General features: G+C 35.8%; 3 protein-coding genes across 5 annotated transcripts; 2 read left to right on the top strand and 1 right to left on the bottom strand.

The window, feature by feature from the left end:
• Positions 1–932: 932 nt before the first annotated feature.
• LOC107023153 lies at positions 933–19,418 on the top strand. Its single transcript, XM_015223739.2, has 27 exons — positions 933–1,251; positions 1,345–1,555; positions 1,653–1,777; positions 5,619–5,741; positions 5,866–6,009; positions 6,133–6,806; positions 7,557–7,678; positions 7,774–7,865; positions 9,914–10,136; positions 10,386–10,449; positions 11,400–11,548; positions 11,662–11,732; positions 11,809–11,982; positions 12,071–12,142; positions 12,682–12,783; positions 12,864–12,953; positions 13,387–13,462; positions 13,544–13,640; positions 13,799–13,868; positions 13,963–14,142; positions 14,289–14,411; positions 14,496–14,579; positions 14,825–15,009; positions 15,144–15,282; positions 15,458–15,517; positions 16,025–16,129; positions 19,048–19,418. The coding sequence occupies exons 1-27, from the start codon at positions 1,165–1,167 to the stop codon at positions 19,159–19,161; spliced, it is 3,756 nt and encodes a 1,251-aa protein (XP_015079225.1). The 5' UTR covers positions 933–1,164; the 3' UTR covers positions 19,162–19,418.
• A 146-nt stretch (positions 19,419–19,564) lies between these two features.
• On the top strand, positions 19,565–20,883 carry LOC107023154 (universal stress protein PHOS34-like). Its single transcript, XM_015223741.2, has 4 exons — positions 19,565–19,970; positions 20,037–20,131; positions 20,229–20,350; positions 20,455–20,883. The coding sequence occupies exons 1-4, from the start codon at positions 19,802–19,804 to the stop codon at positions 20,540–20,542; spliced, it is 474 nt and encodes a 157-aa protein (XP_015079227.1). The 5' UTR covers positions 19,565–19,801; the 3' UTR covers positions 20,543–20,883.
• Positions 20,884–21,148: 265 nt separating this feature from the next.
• LOC107021635 (outer envelope pore protein 16-4, chloroplastic) lies at positions 21,149–24,180 on the bottom strand. 3 transcript variants are annotated; one of them, XR_003578957.1, is made up of 7 exons: positions 24,054–24,180; positions 23,926–23,977; positions 23,797–23,828; positions 23,684–23,717; positions 22,615–22,682; positions 21,971–22,117; positions 21,528–21,664 (listed from the first exon to the last, which is right to left on the bottom strand). XR_003578957.1 is itself a non-coding variant. In XM_015222332.2 (6 exons), the coding sequence occupies exons 1-6, from the start codon at positions 24,123–24,125 to the stop codon at positions 21,536–21,538; spliced, it is 387 nt and encodes a 128-aa protein (XP_015077818.1). In that variant the 5' UTR covers positions 24,126–24,180; the 3' UTR covers positions 21,149–21,535. The 3 variants fall into 3 exon arrangements, 1 of the variants encoding a protein (XP_015077818.1); XR_003578958.1 differs by having other exon boundaries at positions 21,971–22,133; XM_015222332.2 differs by lacking the exon at positions 21,971–22,117 and having other exon boundaries at positions 21,149–21,664.
• Positions 24,181–25,129: the final 949 nt, after the last annotated feature.

Genomic DNA, 25,129 nt, shown 5'->3' on the forward strand with positions numbered 1-25,129 from the left:
AATGATAATTTTGTAAGAATCAAACTCTCCGAAAATTGAAAAAATTTAAGTGAAATTTGGATTTTAAAAAGTAAATAATACCTACTAATCATCTTGAAATCTAGTGAGTTATCAAATTGTTCGAAATGTAATAAAATATTTAGATATAATTTTAAAGTTGAAGAGAATCAAACTAATAGTAGTAAAAAAAGGAGGTGAAGTTGTGATAAAAAATAACATTGAAAATGAAAAATTACCATGAAAATGACAATGAATTTTTAAAGAAGAAGAAAGAAAGAAAAAAGAAAATTAATAAAGAGAAAAGTTAAAATAATAAGAAAAACAAGAATATGAGCCTGTTTGGCTCAGCTTAAAAGCTGGTCAAACTGACTTAAAAGCTGATTTTTGACTTATTTATCTGTTTGACAATACTCAAAATAACTTATTTTAAGCCAAAAGTTAAAAGTTGGGGTAGGGGTGCTTTTTTTATATTTTTGCCCTTAATATTTTTATACAATCTCCAAATTACCCACATAACCATAACATCTCTTTCTTCCGTTTTTCCCTTTTCACGTTTGGCATAACAACTTCAGCACTTTTATCCAAACACATAACTGTTTATTTTAAAAATAAGTTTCAGCACTTTCAAAAGTACTTTTTTAAAGCTGCTTTTATTAAGCCCATCCAAACGGGCCCTATGAATTATATAGCAAAATACTTATAAAAATAAAATTATATTCATTTTTTTAGTTTGTTCACGCTTTTTAAAAAGTACATATATTCTCCATGCCAAATAAATAAAAAAATTAATGTATCAATCAAAATTATTTAAAAAATAATAAAACATTTGCATAATTTAAATATCTTTTCAAAAATTCAAAGTATCACTTTATTTCTTTTTTCGTTAATAAAACCAAACCCATGAATCATCATGATTGATGATGAGGTTGAGAGTTGACGCGGCCTTTGCCCACCCGAAGCCTATAAAACCACCATTCACCCGAACTTGATGAACCCTCTTTGCCGCATCACTCCCCACCTTCTCCTATAAATAAATTCAGCATCCGGCGGAGCTTCATAACTGATACCCCGCAATCATTCACCTTCTCCCCCTTCTCTCTCATCCTCCCTTCTCTCTACACATCCATTTTCTGTAATTCTCTTTGGATCTGATTTACGGGGAACATGGTCGAAACCAGACGAGGCTCCTCTTCTTCCAAACGACCTCTTTCTTCTCCTTCCTCTCCTCTCCCTAATGGCAAGCGCTCCAAGGTTCGGATTTGATGATATCTGTTGATGCATCCATACCACATGTTTGCATGTAGCTGCAATTTTTTTTTTTGATTTATTTGGTCGGCTTTGTAGGCTGTGGAGGCGTTGTCATCAACTAATGATACCATAGGGCAGAAAACACAGGGTGCTGTGAATGAATCAGGACAGGAATCTGCTGAGCAAGAGGTACGATCGGCTGATCTGGCTGGTGCTAGTGTTTTGAAGTCATCGGATGCTTCTCTGCCACTAAAATCACCGGAAAATCAAGTGAAAGGCGAGCCTTTGGTATCACCCATCACTCTAGGTGCGCTTTTATCCTTGCATGTTCTTTGACTTTATCAAAAGTCGGATCTTTTTGCATAATTTGTTTGGTTAATTGAGGCTTTCTGAACTTCTTCTAGGTCATTCGGTGATTAATGCTGAGAAGGTAAAGTTGAATGGATCGACATTGAATAGGGGTAAGAAGCGGCAGCTGAAATCTAATGTTGGGGCTGCATGGGGAAAGCTTATTTCCCAGTGCTCTCAAGTAGGTTTCTCTTCTTACACTTTCCATGATAATCTTTGAGCCTTTTTTCTGGGAAAAGTAGCATGAGAACAAGCAGTGAAGATAAATTTTTTGAAAATATGTAGCCTTTTTGGTCAAATTTGATACCTAAATGATCTCTGCTTGCACTGACACAGCCACTCTCCCACCATGGAACAAGGGAGGAAAATTTAAGAGAGGAAAAAGAATTTAAATACTTAATCTGTGCAGAGCTATTATAAATACAAAACATTTAAATTTGCATCCATTCCCGCTTTGCACCTGTGAGTTTGGATTTCATAGTTCTCAATGTTTTTTAAGTGTTTAATAATGTGAATACAGTTACCCAGTATGTTATGTTTGTTTTCTTAAGAAAAGAACATGGAAAACTTATATCCAACATTGGTTGCATGCAACTGTAATAAGGTTTTTTGCCAACATATCTCTCTAACAAGTTCGTAACTCTTTGTTACAATGAAATTAGACCAGAATAACCGCTCAATCACAATCTGTAGTGAAAAGGGACAGTACCCAGGGGAGTATATAAAGGTTTCTTCTTGTGTGCTGTGGTCCCTGGGCCAGTTTGCACAGGTCGACTAATTCTAGGGGTACCTGCTGCCTCCTACCAGCACAAGTGTTGGGTAACTCTGTCCACAAAAGCTTGGACACATAGGAAGGACTCACCTAGGCCTCATGATTCTCAACCCACTTCATTGACCACGAGGACACACCCAGGGGTGTGTCTATAGACGTCATTCTCTGACTCTGTTGACGAAATCCCAATTATACATCAAATCAGCCTCAATGGTACATCATATGCAATGGTTAATTACACCTTTGATTTAGGAGTTCGAACCAAACACAACTACAATTGAAATCAGCCACCTGACTAAATGGTGCCCTTGGAGGCAATTCATCCACTGGAAACTCCAGTCTCGGTGAATCGGTGAAGATAAACTGTTGGGACGTAGCGTCTTTCAGTTGAAAGGTAAAAAGGCAAAAATGGTCCCTGATGGTCCAAAGACAAAGCATACAGGATTGCGCACTGCTGCGCTTTTTGAGCCTCCATCTAATTTTGGTCTCAGGAGAAAGGACCTCAATCATCTAAATTATTCAGGGGCATAATAGGCTAGAGGAGGAAGAGGTGAACTATGGAAATGGAGTGACATACTTCTTTCTTGCCTACTTATATTTTATATTTTTATTTTTTGTGTAATGTTGATGTCTTAGTTATTTAATCTGCTGGAGTTTCTACATAAAATATTTGTGGAATTAGCCTTGTCGTCTTCAAGTCCAACGAGCCAAACTGAAAATTTCAGACTTCTGTCGGGTATTCAGTCTCACCATTTCAAGTTTGACCTGTATGGAGAAAATTATGGCTTCTCATTTCTGCTATCCACATTCTTAATGCTCAGCTAGTGCGATATTGACTTTGTATATCAACCGTCCTTCACCGTTGTTCATATTGAATTTAGATATGTATTCCAAGTCCATTTTGAGCTTTATTGGTAAGATCTCTGTGTTTACACACCTAAATCCATAAAATTTCTTTACCTAGGAGTTTGTAGAATTTAAAGGTTAAATGAAGAAGTTAAGAGTCAATTAACTTGATTTTTCTTTAAACTATACATCTTAGTTTTTGTTAGATGTCTATTCAATTGGAGATGTCCTCTTACCGTGGTCTTATTCCACTGTCAAGTGTGCTTATGTTGGAGCTATAATTGGTGATCTACTGGATGCCTGGAGATGTGTTTGTACACTATTACCCTGAGAATTTTTATTTCATCAAAAAAACAAACTATTACCCTGAGAATCTTTTGAGCAATTACTATTTAATAAACTGTTCCCATGATTAGGATGAGCTAGATATTGCACTCATAAATTAGTCATCTTGCGCATGCCTCCATCAAATAGTGTGCACTCTGTAAACATTGTTTACCCTGGTATTCTATGAAATTTATAGTAAAAGGAAAATCCGCCGACTTTAAAAATCGTGAGGGTTCAAATCCCTCTATCCCTCTGAGGCTGCTCAATATACCTATGCAAGAGACGGAAGACGGACTTGGGATCTCCAGGGTGTTGCTCTCATGCCTTAACTGCCATTTCCTTGGGACTACAGAAAACCTTACAAAAAGAAATGACTTTCTACAAATGACCTTGCAAATGCACAAAAAAGAAATGAGGGATCAGAAACTATATCTGAAGCACACAATCCTTCTCTATTCCATTAAAAGCTCTCCTATTTTTCTCTTTCCACACTGTCCACTGAAGTGCCAAGTGCTAGTGGAGCTACTTCCCACGCCTTGTGTCTTCTCCTCTGCCTTTTAAGCGTCCAACTAAGCAATACTTCTTTGATGGTGCCCTGTATCACTCATTGAAGAACAAACCAACATAGTATTTCCCACAACAATCAAGTCACTATCGACAATGTAGAAGAAGACAAATCACGTCTTCACCCGAGCTCTTAAGACATGAAGTACCTATTTACACATGAATCCTCCTCTTTCTCAGGTTCTCAATTGTCAAAATCACCCCCTTCGTAGCTATCAGGTGAAGAAACAAACCCTTCTTGGAACCCCAGAAAAGTGTGCTCCTCCATGCCCAACAGATTGTAGAATTTCGCAGAAAACACACCAGTTTTCCATTCTCCCCGTTTCCATACCTCATTGAGTATAATATTTTCTGACGAGTACGGACATTAATGCGTTGAGAAATTTTTTTGTGAATAACGAAGTTTGTAGTGTAACCAGCATTGACCTTTTTTTGTGCGTACCTCGATTTGCAGGCTTTTACATGTTAACTTATGTCATTATATGGTGGTGTATTCCTTAGCCTGTGCTTACATCATATGGACGCTGCACGGATCATTTTTATCTTTGCACCAAGGTCTATGTATAGAGAATTCCCTTTAATGATAAACAAAGCTCTATAGAATATATATAGTGGATTGCTTTGTTATAAATAGAAACAGACCCCTACAACAAGATGGTAATTGGGAACAGGAAAGGACAGTCTGGAATCTGGAAAAGCCTTGGTACAAAAGATTATAATTTTGAAGCAATCTAATGAAATCTATCATCTTATGTATTTCATGTACAGCCTGGAAACCGAAAATGTAACAAATAAAGTCTATATTTCATCTCCTCTCCAGTGGTAGTTTTGCCTTCAATTTTTTAAGAATAAAATATTTTTTATATAGGAGGCCTATATGTTATTTTAGATATAATAAGATCTGTAACCTTCACAAAAACATAAATATGTGAAGGGCGATGTTGTCATGTGTTATGGATGTTTGGATTTAAAATAAAATAAATTATCAAGAAAATGGTTGGGTGGTATTGGATGCATGTTGAAGGATGTTGACGTTGGACTGACGATGACTTAGATTTGGTGTCCATGCTTCCTATGTCTCAATTCAACTTAATTCCTGGGCACAACCGTAAAACTGCCCCCAATTCAATTGGTTGTGGTTAAAATTAAGGTGGCACTTAGATTGGAATATTTTTCCCCAAGGAAAGTGTTTGGTTTGATGAATAATCGTATTTGTGAGAAAATAATCCAAAAAGTTATTCAGGAGATCACAAAAATATATTTTGAGTTGCTTTTTTTTTAAATTTTGGTTCAGAAGCTGTCTATTCTGTAAAACAATTCAACCTTAAATTTTTCTACCACTTTTTTTGAGAAACAAACCAGAGAACTTCCCAATACCGAGATTTGCCCATAGGAAACGAACATTTTATCAAATAAATAATAGTGCACATAAATGTGAACTGTTTATTTTTACTTGCTTAATTGTTTACCTTCTATAATTAACTCACTAGTTGACTTTCATTTGTTTTTGCAGAATCCTCACGTTGTCATGCATCGTCCCACATATTCTGTTGGTCAAGGTCGTCAATGTGACTTGTGGATAGGAGACCCTTCTGTTAGCAAATCTTTATGTAATCTGAAGCACATTGAGCAAGAGGTGAACTTAACATTTCTAGGTGCTCTTTTGCTGTTGTTTGAAGTAGTATAACTAAATTTCCTTTCTCTCCCACTTGTGACGTAAACCCACACTATTCATTCTGTTTATGTTTCTATATGTCTAGAAAGGAGGTTTCATTACTCTACTTGAAATTACTGGCAAGAAAGGTGATGTGCAAGTCAATGGCAAGGTCTACCCAAAAAATTCTACTGTGCCTCTCAATGATGGTGATGAGATGGTTTTTGGCTCGTCGGGTGATCATGCTTATGTATCCTTTTCTCCGATGTATTTTCTTCTGTTTGTAGAGATTTTATATACATGTAAAAAGTGTGCATTCCATATCAATGTTAGTAATGGAAGAATCAATGGTTTCCTTTACTTGCTCTTTTAGATATTTGAAAAAATCACCAACGACAACAAATCTTGTTTGCCACGGCAAGTCAGCATACTTGAGGCTCATAGTGGATCAGTCAAGGGACTACACATTGAGGCAAGGTCAGGGGACCCTTCCACAGTAGCGGTGGCATCAACCCTCGCATCTTTGTCAAATTTTCAGAAAGAGTCTTCCCTTCTCCCGCCGTCATCTCAAAATGGTAAGGATTTGCAACAAAGTTCGGAATTGCCAAGACTACCAGCTGCAGATGGAGTGTCAGACAAACATGATTTAGATGCTGAAATGAAGGATGCTTCTAATCTTAGCAATTTGCCTGGTGTTTCACTGTGTGAGAAGACTGGTGTTATATCTCCTGACAGTGGAAATGAGAAGTTGAATCTTGATAATGGTGCACTTGATTCAGTCGATGCGGAGATAGGGAAGATCTCTGGGGTAGCTCAGGAATTGCGACCTCTACTGCGAGTGCTTGCCGGATCTTCTGAGTTTGATTTAAGTGGTAGCATTTCCAAAATTCTTGAAGATCGGAGGGGAATACGGGAATTACTCAGAGATCTTGACCCGCCAATTTTGACATCAACCAGGCGCCAAGCTTTTAAAGATGCATTACAACAAGGAGTACTTGATTCAAAAAGTATTGAGGTCTCGTTTGAAAATTTTCCGTACTATTTGAGGTGAGCACGTTGATCTCAAGCAATAAATAATCTTCTGTCATTCTTTTTGTTGTTTTCCAAATATTTGATGCACTTTTTTGGTGCTTTTCCTTTCAATTGTTTCGGTAACTTCAAGTATTGTTATGAGGGTGACTGGAGTTGATCTTTTACCAGTCAGAAAAAGTATGAATGGAGTTCTTCATATTCCTAATAATAAGAAAAAGTATGAATGGAGTTCTGATTTTACTAATTCTGTATTATTATTTATCAGTTGGAGTTATGTGTTTATCATTTTTCTTTCCTAGTTATGATTGATATGCATATGATTGTCTCTCTTTAGATATGCATTTTCCTAGATAATATGTGCATGCTATTACTGTTTCCTCATATTGCATCATAGGCAAACAAATAAAAAGAGAATCCAAGCTTAGTTTGTTTATCTTGGGATTTTACTCTTTTTTTGAACTTCATTACACTTTAGACTAACTTCTTTTTATTCTTAATGTTCTTGTATGTTGAACTTGGTGTAGTGTTCATCGTTGCTATAGAGCACTCATATCTTCTATTAACTCCGTTACTTTGTGTTGCAGCCTGTAATTTTTCATTTTTGTGTCCTGGACTTGTCTTTTGAGTTTTTCAGTAGTACCTGTGTGTCGTTTTTCTCCTTTTTTTTTATATGTTGCTGGTGTCTAGTGCTAGATGTAGGATGTCCCAAATGTACTGGTGGAATTTATTTTATTGAGTTCTCTCTTTTTTCATGATCCATGACAGTGAAACCACGAAGAATGTTCTGATTTCTTCCACTTACGTTCATTTGAAGTGTCACAAATTCATAAAATATGCACCTGATCTCCCCACGTTGTGCCCTAGGATTTTGTTATCAGGTCCAGCAGGTAGTATTTGTATTTTGGATGTTTTACAGTAATCACTATTCGATATGTTCAATTTAGTCAATAATATTATATTTTTGATCGGTGCTTGCTCACAGGTTCAGAAATCTATCAGGAGACATTGGCCAAGGCTCTTGCAAAATACTTTGGTGTCAGGCTACTGATAGTTGATTCTCTTTTACTGCCTGGTGTAAGCCTTATATTTACCTAACTTGTATTGCTGTTTTTGTATGCTCTTTTTCATGAAACACAATAAATTTATTGAAAGCTGTAAGGGACATCTGCGCCAAGCTAATTGATCCTCACAAGAGAAAAGATAGGAACAAATTAGTATCTATCTTGTAGGTCAAGAACATCATGAATCTTCACTCAGTTGCAATGCTGATAAGCTCAGTTGATTGTGTTTATATAACATCGGCATTCCCATTGTTTCACCCCCTTGGTTCTAGCGTTCAACAGAATGTTGTGTCACCATAAATGCTTGTGGATGACTGTTACTTATATATATATATTTCTACCATGTATAATTATTTTTCTCTTATTTGATCATTGTAGAAATAACATGGTTTGTTACTGTTCCTTTTATACATCTTGGTTAAAAAAAATAGTGTTCCTTTTATACATCTTGATAAAAAAATTTAGCTTTCCTTTTATGCATATATTGTGCTGCTGATTTCAACAGTATACCCAAGTATAGTCCCACAATTGGGGTTTGGGGGGGTGATGCGTATGCAACCTTACCTCTACCCTGTGAAGTTAGAGAGATTGTTTTGGATAGACCCTCAGCTCAAGGAAAGCATATAAAAAACAAGTGTCTAAAGCAAATATAGTAGCGAAGAGCCATGCTGAAAACAATGGAAGAGAGAATTGTAGCAGCAGCAAATAATATAATAACTACAAATAATACAATAACTACAAGTAATACTAAGATTGAAGAATAAGATAGTTAGAAAGTACTAATAACAACATCGGGAAGGAACCTAGACAACACCCAACTACCTATTAACCTTCAACCCAATCCTCGTCCTCCATATCTTTCTATCTAGTGTCATGTCCTTGGTAAGCAGTTAGTGTGCCATGTCATAATCTAATCACCTCTCCCCAAGACTTCTTCGGCCATCCTCTACCTCTCCTAATACCCACTATAGCCACCCTCTCTTACCTGGGAATCTCTTCATCTTCTCTTCACATGCTCGAACCATCCCAGTTTTACCTCCCTATCTTATCCATCATGGAGGTCACTCCCACCTTATTCGGGATCCTATCTCTCATGGTATATCCACACATCCATCCTGACATTCTCATTTCCGCTACTCTCAACTTTTGAATGTGCGAGTTCTTGACCGGCCAACACTCCTCCCCATACAATATAGCTGATCTAACCACCATATTATAAATCTTGATTTTAAGACTTGGTAATACATGCTTATCACACAAGACATCAGACGTGAGCATTCATCCCGCACCAATACGATGTTTAGCATCATAGCGATCTCCCCATTTTCTTGATTATTGATTCTTTCTTGGAGATTACTTGTGTAGCAATCCCTACTTCCACATCTGCCACATGAATTATGTCGTTGAACTTGTATTCCAAATACTCTGTTTTAGTCCTGCTCGACCTCAGCCCTTTAGACTCCCGGGTTTGTCTCCAAACCTCCAAATTTGCTGCTGATTTCAAAATACATATATTTTTACTACTGCTTAAAACTAATGGTCGTCTGCCCGTTTTCTTGTTTCTTGATCTTACTAACTGGGGAATGTGCAGGACGGCTTATAATCAGAAAATCCGCATATTACTATTTGTTATGAAAACGTTGCATGAGTTCATTGTCTCTACTATTGAAAATTTTCTCATCCCCTACTAATTGAGTTCATTGTTCAGGTTTTTCAAATGAATGAAGTTCTGATATCTTATGAATAAATTTTCAACATGTATGATATCTTATTAATAATTGATCCTCCATTTATTACTTTTTCTAGCCGTAGAAGCAGAATATTGATGTTTTATGTGAGGGAAATAACTAAAAAGTCACAGTTAGTATAACTTGAAAGTCAATTTCACTTGAAGAATGTTTGCTTTTTTCACTTGTCCTGCAGTCGAACTAGTTGAGTATATATTGGGGTGTCAAGTGAAACTGAGAGGGTGGACACTAAACTATGTATATTTTTTTCTGTTTGGGAGGCAGTTTCAATCACTGAATCCTGCAATTCATGATTTTCTCGAACATCATGCAGGGGTCAATTGCCAAAGACATTGACTCTGTGAAGGAAAGTTCAAAGCCTGAGAGAGCAAGTGTCTTTGCTAAACGTGCTGCCCAGGTGGCTGCACTACACCTTAATAAGAAGCCAGCTTCAAGTGTTGAGGCTGATATAACTGGTGGTTCTACAGTAAGTTCTCATGCTCAGCCTAAGCAGGAGGCATCTACTGCATCATCCAAAAACTACACTTTTAAGAAAGGTAATTGGGTGTGTTGGTGTTCACCGTGAGTGTATATTTCGAAGACCCCCCCCCCCCTCCTCTCTCCCCGTGTCTGTGTCTGTATGGTAGAGTTACCACTTATGTTTGTTATGTATATGTTGGATTATGAATCTCCAACCCTTCTTTCCTTTCAAAAGAACAAGAAAATAAAAGAGAATTGGGGTTGAAGTCTTTGATTCGTAGTTGTAGTTCTGTCTATCCTGAATGTGAGATTTCTAATTTTGACAGGTGACAGAGTGAAGTATGTTGGTCCGTTACAGTCAGGCTTTTCTCCCTTGCAAGCACCTTTGAGGTACTCCATTGAAAATTTGATTCCTAACAGTGATGTCTTGTTCAAATCGTCATGGAAAAAAGAACATTCATATCTATGGTTAACTTTCTATAAGTTCTATAATTAATACTGCTAATATCTAATAATAAGTATTTTGTTAAAATTTATTGATTAATAATGTCATGTGTTCAAACCATACTGCAGGCAAAAGCCTGGTGTTTAAGTAGACAAGGGTAAATGGGCATGAGTTTCCAATCGTGTGCTTTCGGACCTCAGGGATTTCTCGGTTAAAAGATAATAATTTTTGGAAGTTCATTTCAAATATTTATTTATCTTAGAATGAAAGTAATTTTGCATTACATCACAATAATGTCAAATACTTCAGGAATTTTAAGTGGAATATTGTCTTAATATATATTCATTCAAACCTCTTAAGAAATAGTAAATCATTCCGAACCTTTTATATTTCCCATCTGACTAGTTTGTTTTCTTTACAAATTTTAAAAGTAAGATTGACTATAGACTTTATTCTGAATGATCGAGTAACTCCGGATATAAAGTGGTCCTTCATGGAAGAAGTTGAAATAATTCATGACTTTATTTTATTATGTAGATGTGTTTAAATTTTGACTGTTATTTAACGCTATGGTCTTACTGTGTTGTCTAGATGCTATAGTTTTCAACTTCTCATGAACTCTGAGAAGATGATGCAAATTTGTATTCATTCAGATTTAGAGTCGAAAATACAAATATAATGTTCTGATTTCAAATGGTTGAAAGTTTTACTATGTTTTTCAATCAAAGCAATCATATGGTATGGAATGGCTTGTATAAGGCAGTTAGGAATTGCTTGTGTAGGTTGACTTGTTTAGTAGAAGTCTTGTTATTCTTTATCAAGTAAAAGTGGATGTGTGTATTGTAATTTGACTCTTTTCTTTATTTTGCAAATCATGGCATGTACGTGATCACAGGGGTCCAACATATGGTTACAGGGGCAAAGTGGTTCTTGCATTTGAAGATAATGAGTCCTCTAAGATTGGGATCAGGTTTGATAGATCAATTCCAGAGGGCAATGATCTTGGTGGTCGCTGCGAGGAAGATCATGGGTTTTTTTGTGCTGGTAGTTTTCTGCTACACTTGTTCATTTTAAAGAGCTTCATCTGTGTGTTGACCACCATTATGAAATAAATAAGCATGTCTTCTTGCTGAAACTTGACCTTTTTTCTTGCAAAGCCGACTTTCTACGCCTTGATAGCTCAAACAGTGATGATATTGATAAACTGGCCGTTGATGAACTTTTTGAGGTAATTTTCATGTCAATATTGGTTTTCTCCTTTTGGAATGAGTTTTCCTTTAATCTACTCTTTTTCATATTTGTAGGTTGCTTCAAAAGAAAGTAAAATTAGTGCATTAGTTTTATTTGTCAAAGACATTGAGAAGTCTATGGTGGGAAATCCTGAGGCCTATGCTGCTTTCAAGATTAAGCTTGAACATTTACCTGAGAATGTTATTGTCATAGCTTCCCATACCCAAACAGACAGCCGAAAGGAGAAAGTATGTAAGGGCATAGTTATCTTTTTGTTTTCTGTTGGAATCCAATTCTGACTCGTAAAACTGACAGCATTCCATATATGCTTTGCAGTCACATCCTGGGGGACTACTGTTTACAAAGTTCGGAAGTAACCAGACAGCATTGCTTGACCTTGCTTTTCCAGTATGTGAATCTGTTTATCTCTTTTATTTGTCCTTTTTGCTTTCTAATGCAAGGAGGTGTCTGGCTTATAGTAATAAAATATATGCTTTACCTTCATATTAAAGGTTCCTGCTAGGTGTGTCTTGTCAACTTTTTCCCCTTTTCTATCTTACGTCTTCTTCTATCATGTTGAATGGTGGTGGAGAGCTGGGTTGTAATTGGGGAGGCCTTAAGATGACATCTATGTACTCTGAAGATGCATTGCACTATTTTAACTTGGGTTTCCTTTGTTATGTTGTTTTCCTGTGCAACACTCTGTAAATCAAGATTATTTACACTAATGTATTTGACTTACAGTACAAAACCTGTTTTTCCATCATATGATCTATAGTTAGGATTTAGGAGTTATGGATACCAGGTCTCTTGTTTATTAGAATTGGGCATCTCCTTGAAGCTTCATGGCTATTTACTTAATTATGGATTGCATTCTACTATTCTAGAAACATGTTCACTTGTAAAAGAACTGACAGCCATGCATTGTGATGTCTCTGCTTTTCCAGGATAGTTTTGGTAGGTTGCATGATAGAAGCAAAGAAACTCCTAAAACGATTAAGCAGCTCACCCGTCTTTTCCCCAACAAAGTAACCATACAACTACCTCAGGTAAAATCTTAGTTCTTGCATACTCTTGCCAAATGTTAATACTGTTATTGAAGCATTCAATATGTGTCTCATTGTGGCAGGATGAAGCATTATTATCTGACTGGAAACAACAGCTGGAACGGGATATTGGAACTTTGAAATCTCAGTCAAACATTGTCAGCATTCGCAATGTGAGAGCTCCTTTCGCCCCATCTTAAGGCACCTTTCTTTGCCGAGGGCAAATACCTTTTTGTCTTCTCCTTTCATTGCTTTGGGGCTGTATATTATCTAGGACTATTTATAGATGATTTGTCCCCTATATTCAAATTTTACGCGGTGTTCTCTGAAGTTCTAATGGACACTGTAATTAGTAGAACCATGTAACATTTCTCTAGCACGCTGCATGCCCAATTTTCATTTTCTTGCTGTTTTCTTCTGTATATCACCTCTATCCACCTTCTTATAGGCTTATCTCTTTTCAAAAGACTGTAGGTTAGTTGTTGAATGTTTTCATCTTTCTATCTGTTGGACATTCACTTAAAAAGGAGATGTGTATTGTAGTGATTTTATAATTGCATCCTCAATTGACCGACTGATTGAATTATTCTAACTTTTGTTTCTCAGGTTTTGAACCGTATAGGAATTGATTGCCCTGACCTCGAAACTTTATGCATAAAAGATCAAGCGTTAACAAGTGAGAGTATGTATTCCTTGAAGTTGGGATGTTTATGTTTGAAAACATGATAATAATATGTTCTCATGTTCTCATTGTGTGTGATAGGTGTGGAAAAGATAATAGGCTGGGCCTTGAGCCATCACTTTATGCACAAAACTGAATCGCCAGTAGAAGAGGTCAAGCTGGTTATCTCCAGTGCAAGGTCAAATTAAATTTTACTGTCTAATTCATGATGTTGGAAGATGTGTACTATTTAGTCATCTTGTTTTCCACTTTGGGTCACTGAAGGGGTCTTCATAATTTTTTGGGGGTTGGCAGAAGGAGGCATAATACTGATGTGTCTATTACTTGATCTGACAGCATTTCTTATGGGGTCAATATTTTCCAAGGGATCCACAATGAAACTAAGAGTCTAAAAAAATCTTTAAAGGTGAAGTATCTATTTTTGGCAAACTTAATTTTGTCAAAAGGTTGCCATTTGTTCTGAACTTCTTGAAGCAAAATACTGATGTTTGAGTTTTCAGGATGTGGTTACTGAAAATGACTTTGAAAAGAGACTACTTGCGGACGTAATTCCGCCTAGCGATATTGGTGTTACTTTTTGTGACATTGGAGCACTGGAAAATGTCAAGGATACTTTGAAAGAATTGGTGATGCTGCCACTTCAAAGACCTGAATTGTTTTGTAAAGGACAGCTGACCAAGGTGAAAAGATTTTCTTGTAAAAATCTACATGGATCTATATTTTGCATTGGAATTCTTCATTCTTTGTCTTGACATAGGGTGTAGGGTTCGTTGCAACTTTTTCATCATTTATGCACTTCTATTTCTGAAGAAGCTATCATCTACAGCCTTGCAAGGGAATACTGCTTTTTGGCCCCCCTGGTACTGGTAAAACAATGCTTGCAAAAGCTGTTGCAACTGAGGCTGGTGCAAACTTTATTAATATATCAATGTCAAGCATTACTTCAAAGGTACCACCTATATTTGCTTGTGTATTCCCATTTTGTCTTTTAAAGCCCTTGCTTTAATGGCTTACAACTTTTTCTTGATTGTAGTGGTTCGGTGAAGGAGAGAAGTATGTCAAAGCAGTCTTCTCATTAGCTAGTAAAATAGCGCCTAGTGTCGTTTTTGTTGACGAGGTTGGTAAAATGTACATTATATTTATCATCTCGAACTTGTTATATTGATGTTATAGTTAAAGCATCTCATATATTTTGCCTTTTGTGTATAAGTGGGCACTCCTCTTTTAATTTGATCATGTTGTTCTTTAGCTTATATGTTATGTAAATGTAAATGCATCCTCTTTACTGCAAGTCATCTTCTGTTCAATTGAAAAGATTATTGTGTTTACCCTCCTCTTTCTTCCATTTCGCTGGTCTATTAGGTGGATAGCATGCTAGGAAGACGAGAAAATCCTGGTGAGCATGAAGCAATGCGGAAAATGAAGAATGAATTCATGGTGAATTGGGATGGCTTGCGTACAAAGGACAAGGAGCGAGTTCTTGTACTTGCTGCAACTAATAGACCATTCGACCTTGATGAAGCAGTTATTAGGAGACTTCCACGGAGGCAAGTAATAATCGTTCAGTGAATCATTTTTTCTGATTAATCCGCAAATGGAAGGGGGGCTAAAGAAAAAGAGAAAATTTATGTTTTACTAGTTTATGTGGAGTCGTAATGTTAAGTGCTCTCCATTGATGCAGGTTGATGGTAAACTTGCCAGATGCTCCGAACAGGGAGAAAATTTTGAGAGTGATATTGGCCAAGGAAGAGTTAACGCCAAATGTTGATCTGGAAGCTATAGCAAATATGACTGAAGGGTATTCCGGAAGTGATTTAAAGGTCTGGTAGATGATCCTGTTGTACTATATTAACTGACTTTGTAATGTGTTTAGAAGTTTTAACACCCCAATGACTGGTTCCCCCCCCCCCCACACACACACGCACACGCACACGCACACACCATTTTCTATGATATCACAGTTCATGCTATCAACTCTTATATTTCCATCCACAGAATTTATGTGTCACAGCTGCTCATTGCCCAATTAGAGAAATATTGGAGAAAGAGAAAAAGGTCAGTTGACTGAGTTCATTCTAGTGGCTTTGTATAATTCTGGTAACCTTCCAATACATGGTTGAATTTGTGACTTTGATCGACATGTGAACGTGCTCTTCTAACTTCTCTCCACTAGCTATTTTCAAGAGTCCTTCGGAAATTACAAGTTACTTCCTCCATTCCATATTAAGTTAATTTTTGAGGCATTTTTCATTTTTCAAATTAACTTAATTGTTTAGTTTTAAGACTACTTTTAGAGTATTCTTCCAATTTTACCCTTCATTAGTTAGTATTGGAATTAGTGATTTATTAATATTTATTTATTTTAATCATAAATTTGACAATAATTAATAAGGGTAAAAATGGAATACTAGGTTTAATTTATGTCTTAATCTACTTTTCTTAAAGGGTATGAAAGACCTCAAAAATTAAATTAATATGGAATGGAGGGAGTATCATCTTGTCTGACATACAGCCATTTGCTAGTCAAGTAACTGGAATGTAATTTAACTTGTATGATATCAGGAAAAAGCATTGGCAGTTTCAGATAGCAGGCCAGTCCCTACATTGCATAGTAGTGTGAACGTTCGCCCCCTTAACAAGGATGATTTTAAATATGCACATGAACAGGTGTGTTGGCTTTTCTGATTATTAACATGGTACTTTATGCTTTCTTCCTACTATCTTAAGCCATCTTGTTTGAATTAGTCAATGCTTTTTTCCGGACAAGTTAATTAACTAACGAGTAAATTGTTTTCTCTCAACTTCTCCATATTTCCTATTGTAGCCTTTTGCCAATTGTCAATGTCTTATAGATATTATTAGGATTTACTAATAGCTACTATATATACACAACCTAGTGATACTTTCAAAAAAATTAGTTAACATTAACTATACCTAGGGGTTTTATAGCAAATCTCTCCTCTCACGTTCCCCTTCTCTCTCTCTCTCTCTCTCTTTACAATTTATTGTGTGAATCTTTCTTCTTCTCCCTCTGTTTGCTATATTAATACGAAATCCCATTAAAGTTCTACCTGATTTTTTTATCTATACATGTGGTTCTTGGTCTTCAATATTTTCTGGGTGGCTGCTGGCTGTTGATTCATTTTCTTATTGGATTAATGCTGGTATATCGAAATTATGATCTGTGGGTTCTTGTTTGTTGTTCAGTCTTCTCTTCTTCTTAGATTGATAAACTGATACACCTATCATCAAACTGTATGTTCTTCGATTGATACAACCAATTGTATCCATGCATAAAAAAAATTATATCTGTATGATGTGTATTAAAAAAAAGCTGATATCACTATCCTCAGAATAAACTGTATCTGTATATTTGTGTGTGAGATTGGAGGAGAGAGGAGAGAGGCGAGCGAGATTGGGAGAGAGAGGAGATTGTGTATCTCAGTTTCAATTAAGATATAGGTTGTATCCCTCTCTATCTCTCTCATTCTTGCTTTGCCTCTCGCCTCTCTAAAATTTCTGCTATGAATTGTTACTAGGCAAACTATAGCTACTTTTCATAATTATGGTCCAAACTATAGTTATTTATGATTTTATTAAGCGCCAGATGGTTTCATAATATATATATTTGTTGGCGAACACTGGCAAAGGTTGAGGGACTTGTGATTTATGTCACAGGTTCAAGCCTTGCATCATTTGAGTGAAGTTTGGTGTTTAGTGGAGTAGGGTAGAGGGGTGAGTTCATCATCCTTGATTTTCGGAGGCTGCGGTTTGTCCAAGGTTAGGCCCTTGAAGAATTTCTGGGTCATAAAAGAATTTTCTTGGTGAGGGCCTGACGGGTGCAGATTGATAGTCATGTGTCAAATCTTGTCTATCTGTCACAATTCATTATATGCTGCCGATGAAGTAGTTTGAGAAGAACTTTTTGTGACTGAACAGAAATTTTGGAGATCACTATTTGATGAAATAGCTTGTTTCAAACTGGTGACTTGTATGTAAAAGTTGAAAAAATAAAAAAATCAGTAGCTTCTCAAATTGATACATCTGTTGTTTCCTAGTCATCTTCTTTTCTCTCCAAACATAAGCAGAGTATGACAAATCTAGCAAATGAGGTCTAGCACACATCATCCTAAGATAATACAAGGAGATAACACTCATTTCTCAACCAACGATGTGGGACACTCTTAACATGTCCGCGCACCCAGGGCTGAACTTGCGACATGGTAGCCTAACACTAGAGATGCGTCTAATGTGTCCCCATGTTAAGAAAATGGATCTAGGCCTAACTCATCTACAAAAGTTAGCTCATGAGTTGAGGATTTGTCCAAAACCTTGGAGAAAAACAAGAGCTATTCTTCCAATCAATGTTGGATCATTATCTAAAAGTATGGGACTTCGACTAAGATATATAATGCAGGTGAGTTTTAGTTGAATGTCCAATTATTTTGGCACCTTAACATCTTTGTGATAATCCAGGAGGCACTGATAATAAGAATCCACAGAGATTATATTAGTGGGTCGAAAAGTTAGGTTCATGCTGCTCATGTACCAGTTGTTAGACGATTATTCATAGTGCAATGCCTCGTCTAGGCGAGTTGTAGACGATTGTTCATAGTGCAATGCCTCGTCTAGGGCGAGTCTAAAGCCATCACTTCTATAATGCTAAGCTCCTATGTTTTATCCTCATAGTTGCTGTGCTTGAATGGTACATTGTTGATGACCTCTCCTCCTACAGAAGATATCTTCATATCTGGATAATGATGAAATGGCATGTATTCTCTATTTTGATTTTGTTTTTAATGACTGCTATGATGTAGAAAATTCCATTTGTCTTCCTTGGCCTTGGCCTTAACCTATCCCTCCACTATCTTCTGCATTCTTAAAATGCATGTTCATGGAGTTTCCTAGGCTTTTATATAGGCATCTTGTTGCAAACTGGCATGTATTCTCTATTTTGATTTTGTTTTTAATGACTGCTATGATGTGGAAAATTCCATTTGTCTTCCTTGGCCTTGGCCTATCCCTCTACTATCTTCTGCATTCTTAAAATGCATGTTCTTGAAGTTTCCTCAGCTTTTATATAGGCATCTTGTTGCAAACTAGTCAATTTTGTTTAGCTCATGGGATTGTTCCTACAACCTATGTTGCTTGGACTCTTCAAAAATGTTGATGGGTGCGTGTCGGATCATCCAAAAAGTAGTGCATTTTTGGAGGATCTGATTCGGGTGCGGCAACAATTTTGGAGAGTCTGAGCAACTTAGCCTACAACTGAGGCTCTGCCTCTGTAGTTTAAATAAAAAATCACGATTATCTGGTCATATGGCCTCCTGCACAGTGGTAAGGGTTTCTTATTATCAACCATAAATATCAGTATTTTTCGCTTTCCACGCTCTTCATTTCCATTAGATGCCCAGCCACATGGTTTGTTGTTACAGTTTAGCTTTGTTCGGAAGATTAATGGTTGTGTATCGAATGGTGGGAATGAAATGTTTAAGTATTAGTAGCTCGTCTGTTTTAAGCACATTGAATAGCATGCATTTATGAAGGAGAGCTCATGCAAGCATTGTTGCATGTTAAAAATGCAGGTATGTGCTAGTGTATCTTCAGAATCGGCAAACATGAATGAGTTACTCCAGTGGAATGAATTGTATGGAGAAGGTGGATCAAGGAAGAAGAAATCTCTCAGTTACTTCATGTAGAGACATGTGAAGTGTATAGTGTTGCTTTATTTATTTACCCAAGTTGGTAGGGACGGGTCCTGCATGCATGGAAATCCATTACAGGTTCCCTGGAGTCCAAACCCCCCACCGCGGAAAACTGTGTATCATAGTTAGTTAATAGTTATGAAATATCTATCTATCCGAAGCTTGTCTTCCAATTATTGGATCTCCTCTGTATATACAATTTGATTTATTTAATAAATAAACATCCCCATGCTCTTTTTTGTTTTCCATTATTATTAAGATTCCTCTGTTGAATGTTGTGAAATTTATTCCACCGTAGCATTGCATTCTAACTTTTTTTTTTTAAAAAAAAAAAAAATATATTATTTATAAATAAATGAGCTCTATAGTCTGAGGGCCTGCCCATTTAAGTTTGGGTCGGCTGTCACCACAAAAAGAGTTGGTGGCACACCTCAACCCATCTATCATATGTTCTGTTTAATCATAGAGTCTTGATTACCTACCTAAAACAGAACAGTGTGAGTGAACAAATATAATAGGACATAAAGGTAATTGATTGATTGTTGAACAAGCAGAGACGGAAAATACAAATTTGTACAACTAGAACCTTCTGGCTGCTAATAAGACAGACTAGAAGATCCAAAGTGTAATCGTAATGGGGGAAAAACCGGTGATGGTGGTGGGGCTGGATGACAGCGAATACAGTTTTTATGCATTAGAGTGGACTTTGGAACACTTGTTTAGATCTTCACCGCCTCCTTTCAAACTCCTTATCGTTCACACCAAACCTACTGCTACTTCTGCCATCGGCCTCGCTGGTCCTGGTATGTATGTATGTATGTATTGTATGCAATCAGGTCAGCTGCTGAGAAAATGAATTGAATTTGCAGGGGGTGCCGATGTTTTGCCCTATGTGGAGGCTGATTTGAGGAAGATCTCTTCAAGGATAGCCGAAAAAGCTAAGAAGATTTGTTCTGCTAAATCGGTATTCAAATTTGTTTGATACATATATATTCTTTTCCATTCTTGAAGAAATACTAAGTGATTAGCGATCTTATCACTTGTAAGTTGTTTGTTTTCAGGTAAACGATGTTGTAGTTGAGATTGCGGAAGGTGATGCTAGGAGTGTCTTGTGTGATGCAGTAGAGAAGCATCATGCCTCTATGTTAGTTGTTGGTAGTCATGGTTATGGAGTTCTGAAGAGGTAGATTTCTATCTTGGGAATCAATATTACTGTAACCATTCCATTTTTATTTAAAATAATATTACAAAGGTCTTGAAATCTTGCACTCTCCTTTTTTCCTGCAGGGCTGTTTTGGGCAGTGTAAGTGACTACTGTGCTCACCACGCCCACTGCAGTGTGATGATTGTGAAGCGCCCAAAGATCAAGGCTTGAGATTTGGTTGATGCTGTGTATTTATATAATTCCAATAATAAATAGAAGTTCTGCTGTGGAGTGTGTATAATAAATAAATAAAATCATGTTGAGGTTGAGAAGAAGAGTAGATTTGGAAATTGGAGTAGCTAGCAATTTTCACTAGTCTACACATGAATTTTTGTAACAAAACATAATAGCTTGGGGCCGTCTCAAAAGAAAATTAGTAAACCAGAAACAAAAAGCTCCTATCAGTAGTTTTATTTGTTAGCGGATCATATCCATCTTTGTCCTTGTCATAAGCCAAATAGAAAAACCTTTCAAAGAAACAAAATTATTTTGCGAAATTGATGATTCAATAACAATTGGAGTACTAGTATATTTCAATGTTTAAAAATGCAGATTAGTAGTGTTATTTTTAAGGGATTTCGAGAATATGTTATTGGCCTCGAAATCTAATTTGAGAGCCTCTTCATTCATGTAACTCCAAGTTTTCTACTTTGCTTCCTTCCTTTTCACTTCTCTGTTAACTACTTTTTCTCTTCATGCGCATACAACATATTTTTAAGTTTATCACAACACTAGAGAACAAAGACGATTGTTAGTCTCGTGTCAGCAAAACTCAGCTAAAGAAATTAGACAATCATTCCAGAAATTGAGATTAGGAGTAAAAGTTTTTAAAAGAGATTCCACAATATCTAGAATTTACTCCCAACAACGCAACTGTAGTTCAACCAATCAACCTATAATCAACACCAAGCAACTGTGCACTAGAGAAAACGCCTCGTAATTCATATGTTAGGTTTATTTCCCCCAACAGATAAACTAATGGCCAACAAATCAACATCATAAATCTTGTATCAACTTCAATTAACTGAATTATGTCTCCCATTCGGTGAAGCATGCTGCTATGCCACGCTCCTTAGTCAACATGAAATTATTAGCAGTTTGGAGTGTGTCCAATTCCCTACTGCAGACTATTTTAGTTCCTTCTCAACAAATCAAAGCCAAAGTTTATCGGGAGTCCTCAGCAACATGACATAAGAGACACACGAGACCTGTTGCTCCAGCAACCTGCTTCCAGTTTCGGGTACCTGCACCAAAAGCAGCCCCTGCTACAACACCAGCAGTCAAAACATTAACCTGCAAAAGTAAATGGGATCTTATAACTTTTGTGGATAGTAATAAGTTAATAACCGTGGCTTACAACAACACAAACTCAAGTAGTAATAAAGTGAAAAAGGTACTAGGAGAAAAGCTTATAAACATTGTGTCATCCAAGCAAATGTAGATTCTTTTATTGGATCAGTGTATGTTAATTAGTCTTTAGTTAGCACTCCCAGAAGAATATGCTATTTTCATGATTTCTGTTTATAGTAAATGTTGATTTCATGTGGCAAACAAGGTTTATGTCTGCTGTTCTTACATTGGCTGGCTGCAAAACATTACCTTCAATTGGTCACGTATATAGAAAAAAGTTCAGAGATCATAATATCTTGCACACCCATATAAAGTACTAAGATATCACTTTATTGTATCAGTTGACCACAGTACTTCTTCACAGACATCCAAATGAGCTTGGGTTATTCCTGATGACTGTCCAATGAATTTCCTGCAATTATTGCTATTACATTTGGACATATCTACGAATTTCTGCAAATTATTACTTAACATGTTGTCATATTGGCTTCCTAACGAGAAGAAACAGTAACTAATAACTGTAGTCTCTCAAAATCTGTACTACACATTGAAAAAAGAATTAAAAGGAAATTATTCCAATTTCATATTTATTGCATGAAACTATAATCTGACAATGGAGGAGAACATAAATTCCTACTTACCCATCAAAATGCATAAAAGTAGACCTCGGGGTGCTAATTAATTATGCCTACCAACTGTTTAGCCCCAAGCCCCCAACAAACAACTTGATATGGTAAATAACAAATATGCAAAAAGTATTGGAAGCAACGTTTGGATATGCATATTCTTAGTTAAACAATAACGTGTTTTACATGTTTAGACAAAAGCGGGTCAATAAAGGAGGGTCCAAATTAATGTTGGAGATTTGAGAGGGCACGTGTTAACAAACTGACCCAATCATTTCGTCTTCTATATCTCTGAAACCCACACCGAGTGGAAGAAAATATAGCAGCAAACATTCCTATAAAAGAAGAATGAATGCTCATCAGATCATAATGACGTATCTATACAACCATGACATTATACAAGAGAAAAATTAGTGAAAAGAGCAAAAATAAAAAACAATAAGGGTTGGTGAAAAACTAGAAAAAAAAAATAGTTGGAGACAACCAAGTTTGACTATGAGCATTTGATATGCCTCTGCAATAAAACAAGCTTAATTTTACATAACATCATAACAATAAGCATAAAGAAACTGAGATAGTACGTTCTAAACAGACTTTTATGAAAGTAGCCTAGTGTTGCATAGTCTTTGATTGTAATCCTGCTCATTATCTTAATTACATTCCTTATTAAGCTGTTTTGTACCATCACACAGGTTCAGATAACTAGCAATTTGACTTTTAACATTGCCACTTCTTGGTTATATAAACTAGCTTATTTCTCCACGGTTTATTAGGTTATGGTTCACATTGTGTGGTGCGTTCAGATATGGATGTTATTATGATACATCATAAATACAGCTTTTAATCTTAACCACTGGTCAATGATTAAATTGACTCCAACCTATGTTGCACAGACTCTTCACTTTCATTGCCGCACCGTGTAGGATTCTCCAAAAATACACTACTTTTGGACAATCAACAACACCGGCTAACATTTTTGAAGAGTTTGAGCAAGATAGGCTCCAAGTAACAAATAATTGACTTAATATCAAACATCGGAATGTGGTCCACCAAAAACACAATGCTATACAGATTGGTCTATATAGCAGTGTAATAGCATGTTACTTGTATAGCATGCCATTTACCATCTTATTTTAGTAGTATGATTAATCAGTTGTAGCAGATTATTTGATAGATCATCAAAATTCATGCTTAATATAAACACTACTGCAATTGACACCACTGTTCTTTACATGTATATAACTTAAATCTAGATTAATATAGAGGGAGATAAGTTAAGGAATAGGGAAAATACTTGGTTAAGTCAAAATTAGATTGGGAAAGTTAATGTGATTACCCCACTGAAAGCCAAGCCGACCAACTGACTTAGCCTGCACACAAAACCATCGAATTAAACCAAAGAGAAAAGAAAAAAAAGACATTGGAAAGGGATTGCAATGAGCAACTTACAATAAAAGAAGCTCTATGAATGCCAGAAAGACCTGTTCGCATATCATCAGAATAATAAATAGATACAAAATTTTGATCTTTCTATCAACAGTTGCGAACTCTACGCAAAAAAATAAATAAAACTAGTACCTAATTTGTTGGCGTCGTAAGGACCAGAACAGGAGCCCCAGATCAAGCCAGCCTACAGTAATAACAAGTTTAAGAACATTTGGGTTTCATAGAGAGAAGACTGAAGAGGAGTATGAGGAGAAGATTACGGTGCCCATTCGAATAACGGAATCGACGGCGATGGAAGAACATGGGACGTCGTCGGCGATATCCACCTCCATCACCCTTTCAGCCTTGAGGTGACCTTTATGTAACACTAACACATATTAAAGGAAAAATTACATGAATAAATATATTTTTAAAAATTATTACTATTTTAGCGATATTTTTTATTTATTATCATTTATAGTAATATTGTGATAAATTTGTAATATGTATTAAAAGTGAATTATATATGCAATATATTTTGAATTATAATTGTTTTTGAATTATACTATGTTTGTTTAGTAAAAAATTATCACATTGTATTATAAGTGTATTAAAATGTGTGATAAATGTATTATCCATCATTAAAACTTGTATTATATTTGAATAATAAATTTATCTTTGTAATATGTATTAAACTTGTATTATAAGTTGTGCCTTTTTCAAAAGGTTATGACTTCTCGAAAAGGCTATTACAAAGATACAAAAATATATTTGTTCATACTACCCTTTGTTGATTATAAATAGAGAAACTTTTACCATTTTTCAATCACAATTTTTTTTTAATATTCTGCTTTTTTTTCATTTTAAAAAAATTTGTGTGATTTATTGACGTTGAGTGAGTTTGAAGTTTAGCGAAATATGACGTACAATTATTCTAATAAGGTAAATCGTTCTATTCTAAGATTGTATATTCCATGACCTCAAGTACTTGAGGAAAATAATTTTGATGATATATAATTATTTATTTTTACTTAATATATATATTAGTACGTAATGCTCCAATATATGAAGCTTGTTAAACATCGTCTTCAAATGTTAGTATCTTCTTCGATTTGGATATTGCAAAGGCTTTGATTTGGTTTGCTAGAGTTCAATCGTGGTATTTTTTAGACGTTTGAGAAGGAAAAATAATATTTTTAATCTTATTTTATGAATTAAAATAAAATAATATGGATTTATGTACAAGAAGGTATGAAACTTTTTTTAAATAAATATTCTTATATTTTTAGAATTGAAGAAAGGATAATTGACTTTAAAGTTAACATTCATTTACATTGATTATTAATAAAACTCATGA

This window comes from Solanum pennellii, chromosome 6 (assembly GCF_001406875.1).
Source record: "Solanum pennellii chromosome 6, SPENNV200".
NCBI classification, from domain to species: domain Eukaryota; kingdom Viridiplantae; phylum Streptophyta; class Magnoliopsida; order Solanales; family Solanaceae; genus Solanum; species Solanum pennellii.